Here is a 22,603-nt window from a genome sequence, read left to right as displayed (position 1 = left end):
AAAAGAAAAACAGTAAATAATTTAAATTAAAACACTACAGACACACTTTTTTTATGATTAGTTACTCCCTCTACTCACAGTTTTCATTATGGTAGACTCAGAGATGGCCACAAGCACAAAGACATCAGCATCTAAACAAAACGTGTCAATCCAACTGTCCAACCCTGATGTGACATCTGTTTCTGGGCTGCAGAGTGAGAAGTTGAGTGTGAGTTATTAATATTTTATCAAACATCACATCACATGTTTAATTCTTTATTGCCAATTAGATCAGGCAGTTTAATGTCTGATTTTCATTTCTGCAAACAGAAATAAGAAAATTAAACAAGTTTTCCTGTAAACCAAATATGCTTTTAGCACATATGAAACCAAGAACAGCACTGCAAAAATCCATTAGTGCTTTCACTTATCCTTCTTCACAAAACATCAAACCTTGTAGAGTTCCTTGCCAAAGTTAATGTATCTGCCAAGGTTTTAGTTTAGTTTACTTATTAAATACTTTGCACACTTTGAAGTATAGTCTCAGTAAACTACTAGTTTAGTAGTTTATACTGCAAGTGTATTCATAAGTTTTCTTTAAGTGAACTTTACGTAACACTTTAAGTATACTACTATGTCCCTATTTAGGTTTTAATTTGTATATATTTTGTTGTATGAATATCTGAACATGCAAAACATCCAAAGGAAGAACAGGGTATCTGCTTGTAACCAAAAACATTTTATTCTAGCTTCATGCATTATTTTTTTAAACACTTTAATGTGGATAAGTTACATAAAAAATAAAGAAATAACATTTTGAACAAAAAGCTGAAAAAAGACTATGAATTGGATTCAGAATGATAATCAAAACGTAGATGGAGTCGATTAACACCCCAAAGCTTAACTGAAATGATTACCTCTTCATTGGTCGACATTTTATTCCATAACGTTACAGTTTTGATGCTGTGTCATGTCAGATGATCGTGTTAGATTACATGTGTCAGTATCTGTTGTTTCTTTTTTTCTTCCTCACTTGTTTGTTTGTTTGTTTTTTTTGCAAATCTGTGCAGAAGATGTGTACTAGCACCCTCTACTGTATAATAATAATAAAAACACGGATTCTAGGAGTATAGCTCAAATATATTTAGACTTTTTTGTAAATATAAGTCGAGTATACTTAAATGTCATTGTATGTATATTTCTGAGGAGTACATAAAGCTAATTTCTGAGAAGTATTGTATTTATTGTTTGAGGCATTTTGGCATGTTTAATCAGTTTTCAGTGTATGTTTTAATGAGTAGTGGTTCTAACAGAATCATTTAACAGAATCAAACTGTCTTTATATTCTGCTTTATTAAAAACACTCTTCCAGGTAGAAAAATCTGAAGGTTTTCCTTTATCAATTGCATGTGAGGTTTTAATTTCCCTGATCATTTTGAATAATTTGTCAAAGAGATGGTGCCAATGTTCCCTTGTTCTAATTTAAACAAATACACTCTATTAGGCTCAAAGACTCCAGCATTTTAAAAGCCTTTTTAGTTTTGTGCACAGTTGTGGTCTAGTCTAAAGACCACACATATGCTGTTTCTCTCTGCCAGAAAAAAGCAAGAGTAGAAGACTTATACAAAGAGAGGTGTGGTGGTTTGCTACATAAAAATGTGTAACTTTCTCCTAGCGGTCATAATTTTTAACAGTACAATTCTGCATATCTGAAAGACACATTTCTGCCCCACCCAAGTGTCTCTCACTGCTCATAAATTTAGGATATTAGTCATTAGGTCTAAATAAACACCACCTTCTTTCTATTTGTGACATTTTAAATCTATTTGATTTCCCTTTAATTCATATTGATGAAGCATCTCTGAGTACAAGCAGGCCATTTTACAAACCCATAAAAGAGGCACTAGGACCCTGCATCTGAGGATTACAGAGAGACTAACTGCTGACAGAGAAGGTTAACTGAGCTAAACACAAGAAAAACAAAAGAAGGCACCCGGGAGCTCACTGTAATAGAGAGGCATGGAGAGATGGTCTGATAAATGACCCGGAGCTTGAAGATAGACAAAGTGACAGGTCAAGATTCAGCGACTGATATCGGTAGGAGTGCACAAACTAGAAGCAGAGGAGGAGTCTGGTATGAGAGGAAGCTAAAAAGAGTGGAGCGCGAAAAGGAGACCTTTAAATCAGAGAGATCCTTTCTGATGGACCACTGAAATAGATGTGGAATAAACTGGAGCCTGGCAACAAGGACATCAACTGGCAAAATACATTTTCATCACTGAAGGAATTAACGTTACCGAAAATATAAACACAAGGAACTGTGAAAAGGCATTAAGGAGAGCAGAAGACAATCAAACATTATTAAAAACCCAAAGAAGACGTGGAGATACCACCAACAGAGAGAGTATACCACACACAGGGTTCATCACAGGTAATCACACTGCAACTGGGCAACAGACTTTAACCATCAACAAATACACACACACTCACACACACACACACACACACACACACACACACACACACACACACACACATTAATTTATGGAATACACACACCTCACCTACACATAGTGGGTGATTATAACACATTGGCTGAACATCCCTAACTCAAGCTTAGAGAGTTTAGACTATAGTCAGGAGGCGAGGCATAGGGAATCTTGGCTATCACAGGGGACAGGCTGACTGTGGGTAGAATGGGTAAAAGCATGGTGAGGCCCTGTGGACAACTCTTATGGCACTCCAAAATATGAACTGATCTAAGAACAGGTTTTCATGTCAAATGTTTTTTCATGTTCATGTTTTCAGATGTCAAAAACCACCCTGGGAATTAAAGTAGAACATTAATAGATCAGATACCAAATTATATTTTCCAAATCAAGAGCGACCAAAACCTACAGGACTCTTCACAAAGAGTGTTAATACTTTGAAGAACCAGCACTCTGATTTCTCACCTCCACTCTTGGATATCCTTATGTATTAAGTACAGTTTTCATCTTGTTACCCACAGGACGTTTGGTCACCTCTCTATGTTGGAATGGAAACTGTGCAATGAGTTGAGTGAGTTAGAAGTCCACCTACACTGCACAGACACTGCAGCATGAAGCTCTGGCATGGGGCAAGAGGGGCACTACTGGCCTTGCTGCTGAGTTTACTGCTGTTTACCTGCACCACACAAGAGAGTGAGAAGAGTCTGGAGCTGCAAGAGGAAAACGATACAGTCAGCACTGAGAGCCCTGTAAGTCAAATGAAACACATACACCTGCTGTTCACCTGTCAAGACTTTAAGGCAGTACAAAAAAGACACTGTACAATCTCGTAAATCAAATAGGGTATGTCAAACGTTAGTCATGAGGGGAAAGTATATGGTAATGACATTTATAAACTGTGAGTTCACTGTAAAATACAGATTAGCTGAAGCTCTGATATGCTTATCTTTTACAGGATATTGTATCCTCTGACATAACAATCGTGAGCCCCCACAGGACATGGATAGCCTTTAGGGACAACTCAAACAAGGGTGGAAATAAGAAACCAAGAGGAAATAAAAGGCTGTCCAAGGTAATCTCTGATCCAATGTATAGGCATTACACACCATTCTAAAGATAAAAAATATCAATAAATAGAATAAGTGCATATAGATATATTGAACAAAAGCTTTAATAAGTAAAGAAGTACTAAAAAGTGGTAAAACGGTTTAAAAACAGATTAAGCACAGCACACAAAGATAAAACTAATTAGGCCTATGTGACAACATAATTGACAAAAAAAAAATGTCACCTCTTCTAATGGATTTATCTTATTATGTAATGTAACCTGAAACTTTCTACATGTCCAGCATGGCCTTCCAGGGCCACCAGGCCCTCCTGGTCCCCAGGGGCCTCCTGGTCCTCCGGGCCCCCTACTGCCTCATCATGCAGAGTTGATAAAGGACTTCCAAGTCAAACTAAAAGGTATACTGAGATTTACTCCATTCACACCATTACCCATCATGCCAGACAAAAAAACAGAAAAGAAATCTCATGACACATCCATCTGGCAGATCTGTCCAAGACCTACAACATGTTAAAATGGCATTTGATCAGAGGTTTTCAGTTCTGGTCATGGGGACCCATTGCCCTACACATTTTGTATGTCTCGCTTATTTAACACACCTAATTCAGATCAGTTTTGAAGGAGAAAGCTCCATGAACTAAAATGAATGTATCATATAAGGAAGACATACAAAATGTCCATTTATCTACATGTGCACCATCTAATGATTCAGTTCACTTGTGCTAAAGCAATAGTTTTCTTCAGTGATGGATGCACACTACACTAATACACCAGATGCAGGTGCACAAATTTGTTAAACTGGTGTTGAGTAACTGCTTTGACAACATATTTCAAAAGTTTGTTAAAGACATTTGAATATGTTGGTTACAATGGCCCAACAGCTTTTTGTTGTAGTTGCCTGATGTTTGGGATATGTGTTGTCATGTTTATTTGTTGGGGAGACTGCTAGTCTGATTGTGGGCTGGGCTGATCTCTTAATAGATGTAATTTTCCAGGACGTGGATTTGACTTGGCCTGATCAAAGAATTACAAGGATTCCAGATTGTGTGTGCGTGTGTGTGTGCGTGTATGACTGTTGGTGTATTGCCAGGAAAGCAGAATTGGTAAAAGCATGGTGAGGCCCTGCGGACAACTCTCATGGCACTCTGAACGCTCTGTCCACCAAAACATGAACTGATCTAAGAACAGATTTTTTTTTCTCCATGTCAAAAACCACCCTGGGAATTGAGGTAGAACATTAGTAGATCAGCGTCCAAATTATATTTTTCAAGACAAGAGCCAACGTAACCTAGAGTACACTTCCCAAAGAGTGTTCATGCTTTGAAGAACCAGCACTCTGATTTCTCACCTCCGCTCTTGGATATCCTTCAGACTTAAGTTCCGATTTCAACTTGTTACCAACAGCAAATTTGGTCACCTCTCTGTCAAGTCATGTTCAGCATTGCTTGATGTTTGGGATATGTGTCGTCATGTTTATTTGTTGGGGAGGCTGCTAGTCTGATTGTGGGCTGGGATGATCTCTTAATAGGTGTAATTTTCCAGGACGTGGATTTGACTTGGCTTGGCCAAGGAATTCCACGGATTCCAGATTCTCTGTGTGTGTGTGTGTGTGCATGTTTGTTTGTGGAATGAGTGTTGGAGTATTGCCAGGAAAGTAGACACAGGTCTGTTTGTGCTCTGATGCAGTGAGCTGCAGGCTGTTCTGACAGCAATATAAAACATAAAGGCTCTTATTCACACAGAAAAGTGCAGTGGCGCCATAGGCTCATACATTCTTGCATTCTCATTCCCTCACACTTCCATCCACTCTGTCTGCTCATACACACACTCAAACACTCCAAATATTTACATATTCTATTCATTGTCAGATTTTTTAATTACTTTATATGCAGCCAAGTGTCAGTCAAATACATTCCCAAACATTTTACACTGGCTTTATTTCAGTGTTTTTGAGTCTGAGAAGGTGCCTAATCTATTGGGTTGCACCAAGTCCCAAGATAGGAATTAGTTCTTTTGTGATTTTGACATGGCAACATTTTAATCCTGGAATTACCTTTCCACTCAGAAATGGTAGGAACTTACTGTCTGCTCTGCGATCAACCCCCTCGTGTGGCCACAGCTTTCCATTGCCGACTGCAACACAACCTGCTGGCCCACCGTCGCAGTCTGCAGGAGCTCCAGCCCTTCAACAATGTAAGTGGAAAACAACTCATTCCAAACTATAAAAAATTTAGGCATTTCAATAACTGTGACATACAGTAGCACCCCCAGAGTTGTGAACTTCAATGTAAACTCTTAATTAGTCTTTCATTTGTCTGATGTAGCTCTGACCTCTAGATGTATGGTTTAGCAGCAATGTTAGCTATGGCTGATGTTGAAACAGACTGGCAAGCAGTGGAGAAGGGTTGGCAATGGAAGACAGTGCCATTGGCGTAGTAATTTCATTTATGTGTTTTCCACAGCCCTCAAACACAGAGCAGTTCCATCAAAGAGGACAGGGCTTTAACACCAGCAGTGGCCGGTACACAGCTCCAGTGTCTGGGTTCTATCAGCTCACAGCTAGTCTTCTACTGGGTATGTGGTTCAAATATGTTTTGGGGTGTGCTTCTGCCCCCAACATTCAGACTAGTTATCAACCAATAATGGTTTTTGAATGGCTGATTTTTAACCTGATAGTATGGTTACAGGCACTGCCTTAGTTTGAATTTAACATTGTGCATGGTTTATGTGTCTATACAAGGGAGAAAAATAAATATCACCAGCTCTAAAACCTAAAACAGAGCCCTAAACAGCGGTTACTTTAGCTAAATTTCTATACTTTGAATAATATACCGAATTTGATGAATAATTTACCATTGATGAAGTGACTTACATTGTCAAAATGTGTAACAATTGCACCTTTAGGACTAGTCTAGGTTAGGTTGTCACTTGGCCAGTATCTTCAAAATAACTCAAAAGTCTACCCCTAAAACAGAGATGGGCAACTAAGTTCTTGGAGGACCACTATCCTGCAGAGTTTAGCTCCATCTCTATTCAAACGTACCTGTAAAATCTAACCAAAGTCTTCAGGATTACTTGAAAATGAAAGGCACGTTTGTTTGAATTAGGATGGAGATGAACTCTGCCCTCCAGGTCCGGAGCTGCCCCAAAGGGTAATTATTAGTACCTCAAAGCTGTATTATCAAGATTCAAGATTTTATTTGTCACATACAAGTTACATACAAAAAAGATACAAAAAGCTGTGAAATGTAGGTCTGGCATAATCTATATTTATAGACTGTGCAAAAAAAATAAGAAGAAAATTAAATACAAAAAATTAAATATACACAATGTATTAAATTACTACACATATGATGTGCAGAGATGCTACACAGAAACTGCTACACAGATGATGTGCAGAAATGTAAACAACGTGCAGTGAGGATGAGTTGCATAGCTAGCTCATCTAAAAAAAAAAAGTGCAGTGTGCAGAGAGTTATTGAGTAGTCATACACTATCAAAGTCTATAAAGTGCAGTGTGTTTAATGCCCATGTTTAATAGTATGATAGCATGAGGAAAGAAGCTTCATCTGAGCCTCTCCATTTTTGCCATCAGACTGCGGAAGCGTCTGCCTGACTGTAGCAGATTAAACAGTGGATTTCCAGGGTGGGTGGTGTTTTTGAGGATCTTAACAGCCCTAGCTTTACATCTCCTGGTGTGGATGTCGCGCACTAATCTTTGCAGGGCTTTACGATCCAACGAGTCAATATACTTTCTATAGCCCCAGTATAATACTGCAAACTTTAACCTAACCCTGTAGTGTATTTTCGTCTGCCATGGATCTGAGGAATCACACAGTCTCGGGGTTTTGTTTCCAGAAGAAAGATTTTATCTTCAAGAGAAAATAAAACAGAGAAAGCTCTGCAGAACAGTCTGTCGAGTCTGTGTCGATTCTCTATTTTATACAGTGCTTCTGAAGGCATGCCCATGTTCAATACATTTCATACATATGGTTCTGTTTATCAACTCTTACCTTATATGGCTGTCTCCAGCTTGATTATAGGATGTAGAATTTATTTGAAGTGAAACGAGAAGGCCTAATCATATATTTTGTCTTATGTAAAAACAGGACATGCAACTTTACTATATGCTGTATTTTAGTAATGACTGCACCAAGGAGGTCTGATCATATATTTTGTCTAATGTCCAAATAGGGTGTGTAGCTGCACCATATACTATACCCCTGCACTCTCTGCACATTCCATTTTCATGCAGGCCTCTACATACAGTCAAATGCATGATAATAACAGTAGAATAACTTGATACATAAATGGCTAGATTCACATTGATTATGCCTGATTAGTTTACATATTGACCAATAAAAATCTTCCACAACCCTAACCCTAGCTGTGAAACATAAAATTGAATGTTACTTGCAGAGTAAATCTTTAACATTACATTGTGGTTCAGCACTGCTCTTCTATGCAGATCTGATGGTTATGGGTGATTGCTATATTAGATCTGTTATAAAACACCAAGACCGACAGTAAAAAAACATGCATCAATAAAAAGTAATATGAGCAAGTATAATATTTACAACAGCAGAGCTTCAGACTCGACTGTGGAAACCCTGCGCTATTCTGGCCTCGTTGCTACTGGCCCGAGGCTATTAGCCCCGCCCGGCCCGTTTTAAGCCCTGGCTCACACTGGCCCGACAGTGGAAATGTGGCTTATGACTTTGATCTTTCAGGTGAATCCAGTCCGAGTTAAATTAAAAAATTTCTTTGAACTTTCAAGCTCTATCATTACAGTAAGCGGATGTTGCATTGCTTCTGTACAAATTAAGTAAAAAAATAAATAATAAAAAACACCCATCAATAATGATAAAAAAAAGTGTGCTTGCATGGCTCTGGGGGGGTGAACAAAGGCCTCTTGTAGCAAATCAATGCATTTTTGTGAGAAAAATATCCATATTCAAAAAGTTATTATCACTTTATTCAACAGTTGTACACATAAGCAGCTGATTACGTATGAGGTCAGCGTTGCGCATGCACCAGTGAGTCTCATGAAAACCAACATTGGTTTACAAGGAAGCAAAGTTTCCTTACTTTAGCAAAGGAAAACCAGTCTCCTCTTGGCTTATATTGAAATCCTCCGACATTCTTCTTTACAAATCCTTGTTTAGTACTTTTAATTCTTGACCATTGTTTTGTATTGATCTCTCCCGTGTTCCGTGTGGGTCACTTCTGAGCGATGCATGCACAAAGCTGACCTCATACGTCATTTCCCCAGAACTACTTTGTTTACAAATATGACTGGATTCGAATGAAAAATAAAAGTAATATACTGTACACCTAGGATGCCACAGAGGTGAGTAAAACGCATCCAAATTTTCATTTTCAAAGGGTGAATGAACCCTTTAATGTGTACTGAAAGTACAGTGGTTGTACCTTTGAAGGAACTGCCCTAGTGACAAGCTGTTTTACCCCTAAAGATATGATTTTTGCACATTTGATTAGTGACAGTTTAGGTATGCAGGTGTGTGGTTTACAAAGTTTACTTTCTTTGTAACTATACCTCATGGGCACTGGCTCACAGTTCTTCTCGAATCTGATGGCTCCTCTACTCTCATGGCCATAACATATCAAGTCACCTTATTCCTATAACGCTTCATACAATACAGCTTTTATTCAGCTTGTGCCAGTTCAGTGCTGATTCATTCAATAACAGTGTCAATGTTGCATGATGCAGCTCTACAGTACAATAGTGACAGCAATGCCATCAATCCAGTACTGCAGCTCCCTATACGCAGAGTACGGAATTTTCATAGGGCACCAACTCACAGGGGGCACCAGCCCAGTCCAAAAAAAAAAAAAATCATTCCCCCATCCACACTCATGACCACTCACACCTCACGTTTGCGACTGAATGCACATGATCAAAACTGATGGATGGACATCTATGCCTGTGAAAAGACAGCAATCCGGTGGAGAAAAAAAAAGGAAAAAAGGTGAAAACGAAGCCCATGCATAACTTCCAGGCACATTCATAATCATGTGAAACTTTTTTGGCTGTTGACATTAAACTGTCGGAACTAATTTCAACGCATCTAATATTCTCTCTAGTTTGCAATGTTCCTTTACAAAAATTAGCCATGGTTTTAACACAATATCAAAAATGATCTTCTTGTAACCATGGTAATGGTAAATTTACCATGGTTTTGTTACTTTAAATAATAATTTACAAAGAAGTATAAAGATAATCATTTGTTTTTGTGGTTATAAAAACAGACCTGTACCAGATATGGTTGTCATGCCATAAAATATTTGTAATATGACTTTTTTTTTATTTTAACGTGAATTTTATAAAAAATATTGTAAGGTACTAATTATAACACTTCAATTGTACAGAAAGAGATCAAAGAACATTACATTATCAAAGAACATTTTCACCGACTTCAGTCTGGCCAGAGATCAAGCACTCTCAAAAACTCACTGAAACTTTTTTGCACTATGAAATTAATATCTTACTTACATTCGTATGCACGTCTGCACTTGTTGTTTTTGATGATAGAATTTACAAGAAAGCAGGGTACAGTCAGCGAGCGCACGCAGTGAACAAAACACCAGCGTTTCAGCAATGACCCACATAGCAGATGTTTTCTGGCCCAGATCCGGGCCACACAATGACTTTTCCCTCGGCCCAAGGACCGCAAAGAATGAAGGCCCTGAAGTGGCCCAGAACTGAATTAAAGACTCGGGCCACACATGTCTATAACCGAACTGAATCTCAGCCAGTTAATCAGCCTTAGCTGGCCCTGAACTGGGCCAAAACAGGTTTTATTACTGGTGCCAATTCTCAGTCTTAAGTAAACCAGAATCCCCAAATCTGAGCCACACCTGAGCCTTATATAGCCCAGACCCAACCCAGACAGCAAGCAGTGTCGGCCCAGATCTGGCCCAAATGGATTTCACATGGGCCAGATGTGGGCCGGATCTGGGCCAACACTATATTGCTGTCTGGGAATTTTAATATTTCATATTATTACCTTATTACCTATGATCGCAATTATTCATTTTGTGACATGTAATGTAGACACAAACTATGCCAATAAAGTACATTAAACTGAATAGAAAATCAGACTTAAACCCCACACATCATGTAACTGCAATAAAAAAACGTATTGCATTGGTTTTTCTATTTATTTTTATAAAGAACAAATCAACCAATAAAGAGTGAGTGTATAAAGTATACAGTCTATAAGAGAAACGTAACAGATAGACACATAACTTAATCATAAGAATGTATTACAGATGTGTCAAAGAGCAGTACCACAGTAGTCCAAATGACGATGCATTGCAGTTGCAGTCCACTCTGGCAGAATATAATAGAATCATGAGGAGGAGGGCATAATTTAAGTTTTTAAACACTGAAAATACTATCCCGATCCACTCCCTCAAGGCGTGCGTTTCTCATTCAAAAGATGCATCACCGGAAACACGGCATGTCGCAATCTCTGACGAAACCGGTGAGAGCCAATGAGCGTTTGATATTGCTGCCTTAAAACTTGTTTTAAAACTTCTTAACCAAACTTCTTAATGGCACATTTTGAATAGTTACTATAACTACAGAGGAAGGAGATACATATCGCCAATGAATGCGGTTTGAATTTGGATCTGTTCCTCACACCAAGCATCACATGGATACAGGATTTAAATAAAAATAAAATACTTTCATGATCATTTTATTTAATGCTTGTGCATGACAGCATACTAATAAAAATGATGTGCCCCCACTCTCTATTATAGATCAGTGTGTCCCATAGTAAACCAAATAAATATTACATGATAACAGTTAAATACTCTTTCTCTTTCTTTTCATGTAAGGATTCTAAGATAATTTGTACCAAGAATAATAATATTAAATTTAAAGAATGTATAATTATGTGCAGTTTAATGCACTTGACTGATTTGCTTAAATTTTAAATGATAATGTTTCATTCTGTTTTGACTTGCCATTTCAAAGACTACATTTAAACAATACTACACTTCATTAAAATGTCTGTGATCATTTAACCATTATCATGCAATATTGTATTTATCGTGTTTATCATGGGTCACATAATATGCTGCCAGATCTTAGCCTGATTTGGGCCACATATCACTGGACTGATCTGGGCCACACTCCTCCCACCAACAATCGGCCCTCATGTTGTTTGCCGGATCCCCGCCGGGACGTCATTGCCACACATGGCCCAGCTCTGGCTGAAAGGGTACATGCCATTGCCGACAGGAGGCCAGCAGTGCCACCTTGAGGCCACATGTGGGCCAAGTCCGTTTGCTATGTGGGGCCTATGCAGGTTCTGCAAGTCAACCCCTGAATAATTCAATTTTAAATCATTTTAAATTATCAGATCATATCAATTCATATTAATTTAGAATAAAGATAAACCTAGATTACAGTAATTGACTAAGTGATCAGTTTTTTTTTTTTTTTAGTTAATAATAATATTAGCACATTAATCAGTCACTTTGCCACTTCTTAACACTTCAAAAATGACAATGCAATCTAAAGCTAATACATATAAATCTATGATGCAATCAGCTGCTGGGATCATTATTATTTATCCAGAATCATTATAATTATAGCGCTCTCTTCCACCCTCAGTACCCATGGCTGAAGTGCCCTTGAGCAAGGCATTGAACCCCCAGTTGCTCTCCGGGTGCTGGATATATAGCTGCCCACTGCTCCAGGGGTGTTTTCACTTCTCACTGCTGTGTGTGTGCACTTGGATGGGTTAAATGCAGAGCACCAATTCCGAGTATGGGTTACTTACCATACTTGGCAAATGTCAAGACTTTCACTTTCCTTATCATATTAGAATGAAATAACTCTGTAATTTGCTCCGATAAGATGTTTGTATTATTCCTGCATTACATCAGTGGCATAGCAAGTCAACAACAACAAAAATTAAACAATTTAAATAATAATAAATAGAGTATATTTGAATTATTTGTTAATAAACTAGTGTTGAATGAAGATGAAAAGACAAAGATGAATTTGACTATCCTGACTCTCCATCTCCTCAATTGGATGCGCCTTTAGAGAGAAATGCCTCTTTACGGATTACATTATGAATGAATTTTTGTTTTCGATTTGAATTATTTCATTTTAAAATAGTAATTAAAAGCATTTTATAGATACGTTTATCCATGTGTATGAGGCAACTATTCGCTGAGTTTCGGTTCATTTTTGTGAAGCCCTCCTGCTCAAGGTAGACATGCAAAATGCGCATCCTGTTTGTTTTCCTTTTTTTTATTTTTTTTTAGTTAGTTTTTACAAAAGTTTTTTTTTTTTTTTTTTTTTTACATTTTATTGATATTGCTAGTGCAAAATAATAAAAGTTGACCCTTTGCAGTTCTGAACGATGTGTAGACCATGATTTATACTATAGGCCTAAACTTACCTTTATGAGCAAAAATGACAGTATTTTTATAGTTACCACTGTTATTAAGAAAAAGAAAAAACGAGAGAGAGAGATTGCGCTGGTACCTCAAGCAAGCTTTAGCTTCCACTTTGGGCACAAACGATCAGATATGTGGCTAATTGTGCACAAAAACAAAACTTGAATTTATATACAGTATATCAGTCACTGACATCCTCCCTAAACGAGGCAATTATTACTGTAGTCCCAAAAAAAGGAAGGAACCAAGAGGAACCGGGTTCTTCTAGACCAATTTCACTCTTAAATACAGATAAATTAGTAATTAGAAATTAGGTGCATCCAGATCAAAATGGCTTCATACTAAAACATAACTCTTCCTCTAATCTTAGGCGTCTTTTTAACATTATTTACTCTTCCAGAGGCTTGCAGGAAGATCTAGCCATTTTGTCATTTGATGAAGAGAAGGCATTCAATCAAATTGAGTGGCCTTACCTATTTGCTGTATTGAAGAAGTTTAATCTAAGAGATAATTTGATTTCATGGATTAAATTGTTGCACTCTAGTCCATGTGCAAGAATTCTCACAAATCAAACAATGTCTTCTTGTTTTGAGTTACATAGGTGCAAGACATGATTGTTCACTGTCACCAGTGACTTTTGTTTGCATTATTTGTCCAGCAGATGGAATTAAAGGCTATAAAACTAGAATTACTGATAATACATTTATGTTATATGCAGATGATGTAATTATATTTATTTCTGAGCTCAATAGTAGCATTCTAGTTACTATCAAATATTCTTCCTGAGCTTCAGCATTTGGCCTTTAAGATTGCTCCAGAACAATTGAATTAAGGTGACCAAAAAGTTTTCCAACTTAGTTAAGACCGATTTTCAACCTCTGTTGTCTAAATTAAATCCATGATTAATTTCTGGAAAACACTTCCTGTTTCTCCTGTACACATTCCTGTATTTCTGCCTAAATCTGGACTCTATCCTGGTTCCCTTTGTCTGGAACTATAAAGCCCATAGGATTTCTAAAAACCACCTGTGTAAACCCGAATTACAGGGAGGGCTCGTCCTACCTGACTTTCTTTATTATTATTGGGCTGCAAAGCTGAGGGCCTTGACGTCATGGATAGATTTCACTCCGGTGAGGGATTACTGGTTGGTGTTGGAACAGGAGGAATGTCTCCCATATTAATGCAATACTTTTATCAACCAAAGGTATTGCTAGTTCACTTTATAATCATAACCCATAATCATAATTCTGTTCGTATTTGGAAACAGTTAAAGACACATTTCAAATTCACCCAAATGTTGTTTTTGCTCTCTGTCTCAGCTAACTCTATCTATCTTGCCCTTCAATGTTAGTGCATTTGCTTCCTTTTAGCAGCTGTGTGAGAAATACCATATTCCTTCTAATCACTTCTTTAGGTACCTTCAAATAAAAGATTTGTGATGTCTAACATAGCTAATTAAGTCACAGCTACACCCATGTATCTGGACCCATTTCTGGAAAGATTTCTTAGAGATGGTAGTACCATCTCCTTGCTCTACATCGGTTTAGAAAAGGTGAAAAGTCCATCTATGAAGAACATTACATCTGCATGGGAAGAAGATTCCTAGTGAAATTTGGGAACAAAGTCTTGCACTGGTCCACAGATGTTCCATTAATGCAAGACATTGTCTCATTTAGTTTAAAGTGCTTCATAGGCTTCATTATTCCAAGTGTAAACTGAATAAAATATTTCCAGAATGTCACTGTGTGACAAATGACAGTTTTTAGATGCCAGCCGGTCTCATAGCTATGTCTTGTGTCCCAAATTACAGTTTTTGGAACAAAATATTCCAAGTTTATTTCAGATACATTGGACATTTCTATTGAACCAGATCATATGGGTTGATCAAATTATCCTTTTGTTTTGGAAGAAAAAAAGAAGTTCCATCTCTTAAATTATGGCTGACAGAATTGACGGGTACACTACATTTGGAAAGAATCAGATATACGCTAATAGACAAGATTTTATTTGAAAAAAACTAACTGTGGTCCCCATTTATTTTCTCTCTCCAAACTTGTGATTAATATGTTTATTATGCCTTCAGTACCTACTGTACTTGTACCACTGGATAGCACTTATGGGTCAAGTTTTTGAGTGGGGGTATTTTATAAAATAAATAAAAACAAACTTTTGTTCAATTATTATTTTAATGACTATTGTTTGTTTTTCATTTTCTTTCTTTGTTCATTTGTTATTTTATATGTATTTATATTTATATATATTTAAAAAAAAGTGTAATTACAAGTGACTGTCTGAAAAAATTATATTTAAAAAAATTGAATTTAACAAACATAAAAGGTTCCAAACATATTTCTAAATTAACTTAATAGATAAATTAAAAGAAATATGACCACTTTGCCATTAAAAACCAAAACTGAAATATTGTAATGGTAACAGTATTGGGAAGAGAGAGAGAAAATAATTCTCTGATAAGCTGTCGGACAAGGAACTAAAAGGTACCCTGGGCTCGGCCGGCCCCCAAACTGCACAGGCCCATAAGCACATCATTACAGTCTATCAATAAACGCAGTATTGTAATGAATTAATCAATTCTCTTTCCGGCTCAAATGGCATTGGCTAAGTAAAGGGCAGTCACGTAATGAACGAACCACTCAAAAAAAACCGAAGACTCAAAGGAGGCAAACTTATTAGTTCAGAACTCGTAGGATGTTGCGCATGCGCAACTGAATGAATCACTTGCCGAGACGACTTGTTCGTTCCGAGTCACATTAAAGATTCGTTCAAAATGAACGAATAGTTCAAGAACGACCCACCACTAGCGGCTGGCGGCTTGGCACTCCGGCAAATCGGATTGAAAAACTCGCTTGTGTTGAATAAAGCAGACTAAAAGATGGGGAGGATGAGCCCAAACTTGCATCCATTTTAAAAGTAGTGCTCGTCTGAATGCGACTGGCCATTGCATTCATAAGCGCTTCAGAATCGTGTGTGATTGGTTAGAATGCGCAGTGCTCTAAAACGCGTCTGTCTGTATAAAACCAGAATATAAACGTGATAAGTTTCACATAAATGCTTTCCCAAAGAAAAGCATTATAAGGAAACCACTGAACCATTAAGTGGATTGCGTTCATATTCTGGCCTCATCTTCTTGCCTATGTTAATATAGTGATTACTGAATTTGATCTTTTAACTTTACTTTTTAAATATATTAAGGCACTGTGGCGAGTGGGGCGGGGCCGAGGGACGTGGGGACAAGGAGTGAGGCCGGCAGTGATTGGGAAATCAGCAACACCTGCGACCCACCGCCGGTCTCGAGTCCCACGTAGGAGATGGAAGGATATAAAACTGGAGCGACGACAGTGAAGGTCGAGAGAGGACCAGGCCTGAGCTTTTAGTTGTGTTTTGGTTTTTATTTGAAAACTGGTGTGTGCACCATCTGGTTTGCGTTTATTTTGTATTATTAAAATGTTGTTTGATTGTCCGCCGGTTCCCGCCTCCTTCTTCCGGATGAATACGAAGGTTTAAATCATTACAGTGGTGCCGAAGCCCGGGAGAAGGAGGGACGCGCTGCTGAAGATCCCTCACCGCTGTGGTGAATCCGCGGTGCCATCGTGCTGGCGAGGAGGATGCCGCCATGGACGCTCGAGGCGGTGGACTGGAGCGAGTTGCCGGGGACGGGCGAGCTCGCTGCCGACCGCCCACGATAGGGAGGGACGGCTGCCTCCGTGAGGGAGCGGAGGAGTCGGCGCCGTTCGCCAGGGGGCCAGAGCCTGCTGCCTCCGTGAAGGTATCCGGAGGAGCAAAACCGTGGGGAGTAGAGCGCAGTCTCGTGGGTACCCCCCGGCCGGCAGTGATTGGGCAAATCAGTGGCACCTGCGGCCCACCGCCGGTCTCGAGTCCCACGTAGGAGATGGAAGGATATAAAACTGGAGCGACGACAGTGATGGACGAGAGAGGACCAGGCCTGGGCTTTTAGTTCTGTTTTGGTTTTTATTTGCGCGCACCAGTCGTCCGTGAGGGGCTGGTGCGCTGTTTTGTGTTTATTTTGTTATTAAAGTTTCATTTGATTGTCCGCCGGTCCCCGCCTCCTTCTTGCCGAAGATTACAAAGGTTGTAATTCTTTAGAGGCACTTTAAGTGTTTTTACAATGTTTGTCACACTGTTTAATAATTGAAATATTGCAGCGGGTGCTTACTGTAGATTGCTGCATCATGTATCTGTTTTTTTTTTCTTCTTCTTTTTCAGAATCCAGTGAGTCTCAGAAGAAGCCTTATGCCAGGCAGAGGGACAGTGTTAAGGCCTCTATATGCATAGAGTCTCTTTGTCAGAGTAATGTGTTAGTATTATCCATAATCAGCAATAGCACTGACAGTTTGAACTGTTATTCTAACTCACAGTCAGTCAAGCAAATGAGTCCTAATCCATGATTAATGTGTTTATATTGATGCAGATCTTTGGAGACAGTGACTGGAGTGAGTGTAACAGGGGGACTATTCAGTATTCTCCTGACCGGGACTCTTTACCTACAGGTATGACTGACTGGCATAATAAGCTGAACAAGAATTATACAGATTACATAAATTGTTTGCGCTAATAACGTTGACAGAAATTAAGTGACTGGGAATTTGGTTCATATTTGGGCCCACTTTTTATTTTTGTTCAGTCACAGGGACATCTTCTGCTTTAGGGCCCTTGACAATCTTGTCAATCCCCATCTAAAATATTTCTTTATCACAAACACTTCTGTTGACCCATAAAACAAACAAAAAGCATGATTTTTTTTTTTTTTACAGGCTGGAGAGTATGTATCTATTCTTATTGACAATGGGACAGGCTCAGCCCTCACAATTCTCCAAGACAGTCTATTTTCTGGCATTCTTATTGGAGTATGAGGACACAAACAAAACACAAACCATAGACTTCAAAGAAACCCATTTTAACAATGACAACACAATACATATCTTTATCAGGTAAGGTATTCAGGACATATTATAATAATAATTGCAAAAGAAGGACAACACTTTTCAAGCACCTACAAGAGACTCTATGTATTACCATTGATGCAAAGGGCAGCAGGATTGCACTGCTATTTATTTCCTAAATAATAGCAACATTTAAACTCTGTTAATAGAGGTGTATGTATTTTTTCATGTGGTATGTTCATGCATTCCATCATTAACCGGGCTGAAGTTTTATTTATTTGCATTTCCTTTTTAAATGGATATTGATATTTGTATATATTTGCAATAAAATACTTGCATAAATGCTGAAACATGCTCTGGGAATAGCCGAATACAGAGATTTATATTAATAAAATACTTCTTGTTACTGCCTGAGGAAAGTGTTTCAACATGCATTTGAAACTTCCTGCTGTATGAAAGATTTTCATGTTTTGTGATTGCTAGCTGAAACTTTTGTAGAAAATAGAGAAGAGAAGTATTAATGGCAATAATAGAGTAACTACCACATTTGCAGGGTAAGTGGGTTGGACTTGCTTGAAAATCTTAGGAGAAAAACCTAAAAGAAGCAGGTTATTCGGGTCTTTTCTAGCAATATTCAGAATTCTAGCAATGGGGACAAATGAAAACGGTTGCATTTAGGGTGATTTAAAGCCTTTAAACCTTTAAAATGTTATTAATATTTGGTAATGCTGTTGAATTTTATTGTGCTAAACAAAGACACAAACACTACATTCAGTGATGATGAATGTACAATTTGTTCTAGTAGTGATGGGGACGAGGTCGTCATGCTAGAAGCATGGCGCCTTGTGTTTGGCACCGTGTAACCCCCCCAGTAGAAGCATGTCTCAAACTTCTCTCCCTCACTCAGCACCAACAAAACACTGCCAAACGCAATAAACACATCTTATGTAGAGACAGGCTGTGAGGAATAAACCTGCATGATAAAGGTGACGAATGACAACCTGAGACTTTTTTTTCACCTTCTGTCACATGGCCAATTCTATAATATCTAGAGATCAACAACAACGACAACAACATAATAATAAAGAAAATAAATCTCTCAGTGAGCAGGCCTGTGTCAGTTCATTAGGTTCATGCACATAGACATAAAATACAGAGACGACTCTTTGGCTGCTTTGGACCATTGCTGCGATAGGTCAACGAGTCCGCCATATTGGTCCAGGCTAGACTGCTCTGTAAACAAATACAAGTAAACTTGGAGCTGCGGCTTTTCTGGACAAAAAGTTGAGAAAAGTTTATATTTATCTACCGATTTCAACGGTTTATTATCTGCGTGGAGTACAAAAAAGTTTCTGCTTGTAATTACACAGAATCTCACTAATTAGATCTTGTAAAGTGTTTATTTTCATAAGGAATTGTGAAGAATCATGCTTGTCAAGCATAGATATGTTTTTTTTCAGGGGCAGATCTAGAAAATATTTTTTTAGGGTGGCAACACCAAAATCAAACCCCCATGCATATTTTGGGGGGATTTATGATCTGACAGTTGTGTTCACAAATATTTTAATATCATTAAGTAATCGTCTATACTGGTTAAAATGCAAAATAAATAATAAACATTTCAATATCCATCATGGCACCAAGCCAATATACAACATAATAAAACAGGTTATAAATGTTTCTGAGCTTGTATCCCTAAAGAAGACATGCGGTTCTATTAAAATAGGCTAGATGGTATGATCACGTTTAGTGCAAGTTTAAGAGCAACACAATTTTTGAATTTCCTAGCATAAGAAAGAAATACAACATCAAAGCACTGGAACTGGATCAGTTTTGAAAACAATGTTTGATTTTCTGTAATTAACAGAGATTGGAATGTCTGTAATCACCCAGAACAAACTCTATCAACCATATACTTTAGCAACACCCCAGCAACTTCAAAGCAAGAGCCTAGCAACCACCCAAAATATCCTAGCAACCAACTAGCAACACTTTAGCAGACATCTAACTGACCAAACCATTTACGTTTATAAAAAAAGACTTTAAGACAAGCCAGCATAAATTTGTCAACTGTTACACTCATTTTCAAATCTTTGCCTTTACACACAGAATTGCATACACAAAATGCCTCACATCTTTTGCCAAATGAAGCACTGCATTCAGAATATCACAAACACATCTCAAAAGCAAACATTTGCAAACACCTTTGCCATAATATTAATTCCTTTTAGATTTTTGTGTGTAACATAGAGTGTTGTGTTGTTGTTGTTTTTTTTGCGAAAAGTGTTTTATGAAACTGAAAACTGAATCAAAGGTTGAGCACACACACACACACACACACACACACACACACACACACACACACACACACACACACACACACAGACAGAGAGACACATATATACAACACACATCCATAAATACACACACACATACAAAGAAAACAAGTAGACAGAATTGAAAGGGAATACAGAAAGCTAGTGTTGGATATTTTTTTTTAGAAAAACAGTAGTTAGAAAACAAATGTAGAGTGCAAGTGACAGTGGGTAAGGTGTTTGTTTGTTTAAAAAAAAAATAGATAACATAATTATAAAAGAGATTGAGGGTCAAATAAAGATGGAAGAGATGTTTTTTTAGATGTTCCTTGATGATGTATGTGCATTAGTGCATGTAAAATATATTTTGCTTTGCTAGATAACAATTTTAAAGGTAACCATGTAATTGAAAAGGCAATGGTTGACATACTGTAATAATGTTTGTAATTGTATTTTACCTGACAATTACTGTATTAGTTTAATATATTACACACTTTCATTAGAGAATTTATAGAATAGAACACCTTTATTGCATGGCCGTACTTTGAAATTTAAGATCTAGTAGCAATACACACTTACAAACAGTTCTAATGCACATGTGAACAAATATGTACAGAACTACAAAGTTACATATTTACATTATTTTTTACAGTAACATTGCAGTCTGTACAAATAAAACAAATTAATTTATTCCTTATGTTACAGTATGTCTAATCCTTAGCATCAGCTAATCTACTGCTTTGTGCTGTTTTTCAGTTATCAATTACTAATGACAACATACTGTAGTATCAGGGTTGAAGTTAAAATACGCTTAATAGGACTACTGTAAATTAGAGATCGACCGATATGGGTTTTTCTATAGCCGATGCCGATGTTTAGAGGTCAGAGTCAGCCGATGGCCGATATGTGCTGCCGATTTTTAGGGCCGATATCTTGAAGTTTTCCCCTTCATTTGCATGCTAAAATGAAACACTAATAATAAGTGGATGCACAACATTTCTAAACTTATCATCATTTATTGAGCACTGACTTGAACCATCTCTCGAATCTTAATTTTGTGCACTGCACGGTATTAAAATAAAAAATTTATCCAAAGTTAACCAAACAAAATCAATAAACTGACCAAGTATTAAATATATAAAACAGGTAATATATATATATATATATATATATATATATATATATATATATATATATATATATATATATATATATATATATATATATATATATACATAAGTCAATCATTTGCATTAAAGTTTTAGAGCATTTATCAAGTAGAATTTTCAAGTTTGTTGGAACATAAATGTAAACTTAAATATACATTTAAATAAATACAATTTTAAAAATAAAAAATCAATTAAACTGAAAAATATACAAAAATAAATATATAAAAAAATAAATAACAGTAGTGCTGCAAACACACTAGCAACCAGCAACATTTGTGTTTGGTATAAATGACACACAATATCTAAAGTGCATTCTAATTTCAAACTTACATCGCAGTCTGTTCATTATTAAAATAAAGTACAGTCAACCAAACATTTAAAAGGTTACACTGGTCAGTTTAAATAGACCGTAGTATACCGGTCCACTCTGCTGTTATTCCAAGGACGTTTTTGCTCATGTGTAGAGGATGATCTTTCCGTCTAGTTTACATTAAAATAAATAAAAAATATTATAGTTTAACATTCAGATATATTGCGAATATGGAAACATTTGGATATGCGCAGAACGAGACGTGAGCAATAACCTCCAAATAAATCTAGTCAAACCCGCGCTCGCTCGTCCTCGTATGGATCGGATCATTTTTCGGATCAGCAAAAAAAAAAAAAAAAGGCCAAGACAAATAAACATACGTTTTGTCTTTTTTTTTATTAACATTAAATTATTAAATTAAAATATATGAAATCATGTGCTGTGATGAAGTGAGCAGTTATCATCACAGAGCTCTCCGTCCCCCTGGACGTCCACCCTTCTGTCGTGAGCGCAACAGAGGATGCTCGGGATAGTTCATCCACAACTGTTTTCTTCTCCTGTTCATAAAGATCTGGCACAATCTTTTCACTCTAACATCTTCCCTTCATCATTATATCTGACAGGGAATCCAAAATGCGCGGGGCGTTCAAGCTCCTCCGTTCCTACGCTCGCCATGACCACTGAGTGTGGACTGAACATGCGCAACTTTTTTTCTTTTCATAAATCAATCAGGGGGTCACGTGTGTGCCGAACCGAAGATATTGATCAATGATGATCCGTTGCACCACTACTATAGTGTGTTATTTGAAAACATTGCAGTTGCGTTTTAAAATACAACAACAAGCACCACGAAACCATTTAAAGAGGCGCATTCAGCGGTCTTCCTTGATGGGAAACAGTCAACAAAGTAAA

The 22,603-nt window shown here is 37.4% G+C and overlaps 1 protein-coding gene across 1 annotated transcript; it reads left to right on the top strand.

Annotated features, from left to right (window-relative positions):
* Window positions 1-2,917: 2,917 nt before the first annotated feature.
* On the top strand, window positions 2,918-18,247 carry LOC132154273 (erythroferrone-like). The gene is made up of 8 exons (XM_059562835.1): window positions 2,918-3,217; window positions 3,424-3,540; window positions 3,818-3,932; window positions 5,600-5,727; window positions 5,997-6,108; window positions 17,221-17,311; window positions 17,426-17,504; window positions 17,769-18,247. The coding sequence occupies exons 1-8, from the start codon at window positions 3,080-3,082 to the stop codon at window positions 17,865-17,867; spliced, it is 879 nt and encodes a 292-aa protein (XP_059418818.1). The 5' UTR covers window positions 2,918-3,079; the 3' UTR covers window positions 17,868-18,247.
* The last annotated feature ends 4,356 nt before the right edge of the window (window positions 18,248-22,603 follow it).

The sequence above is a fragment of the Carassius carassius genome, chromosome 12 (genome assembly GCF_963082965.1).
Source record: "Carassius carassius chromosome 12, fCarCar2.1, whole genome shotgun sequence".
Classification (NCBI taxonomy): Eukaryota; Metazoa; Chordata; class Actinopteri; order Cypriniformes; family Cyprinidae; genus Carassius; species Carassius carassius.
This window is presented reverse-complemented; position numbering and strand designations above follow the sequence as displayed.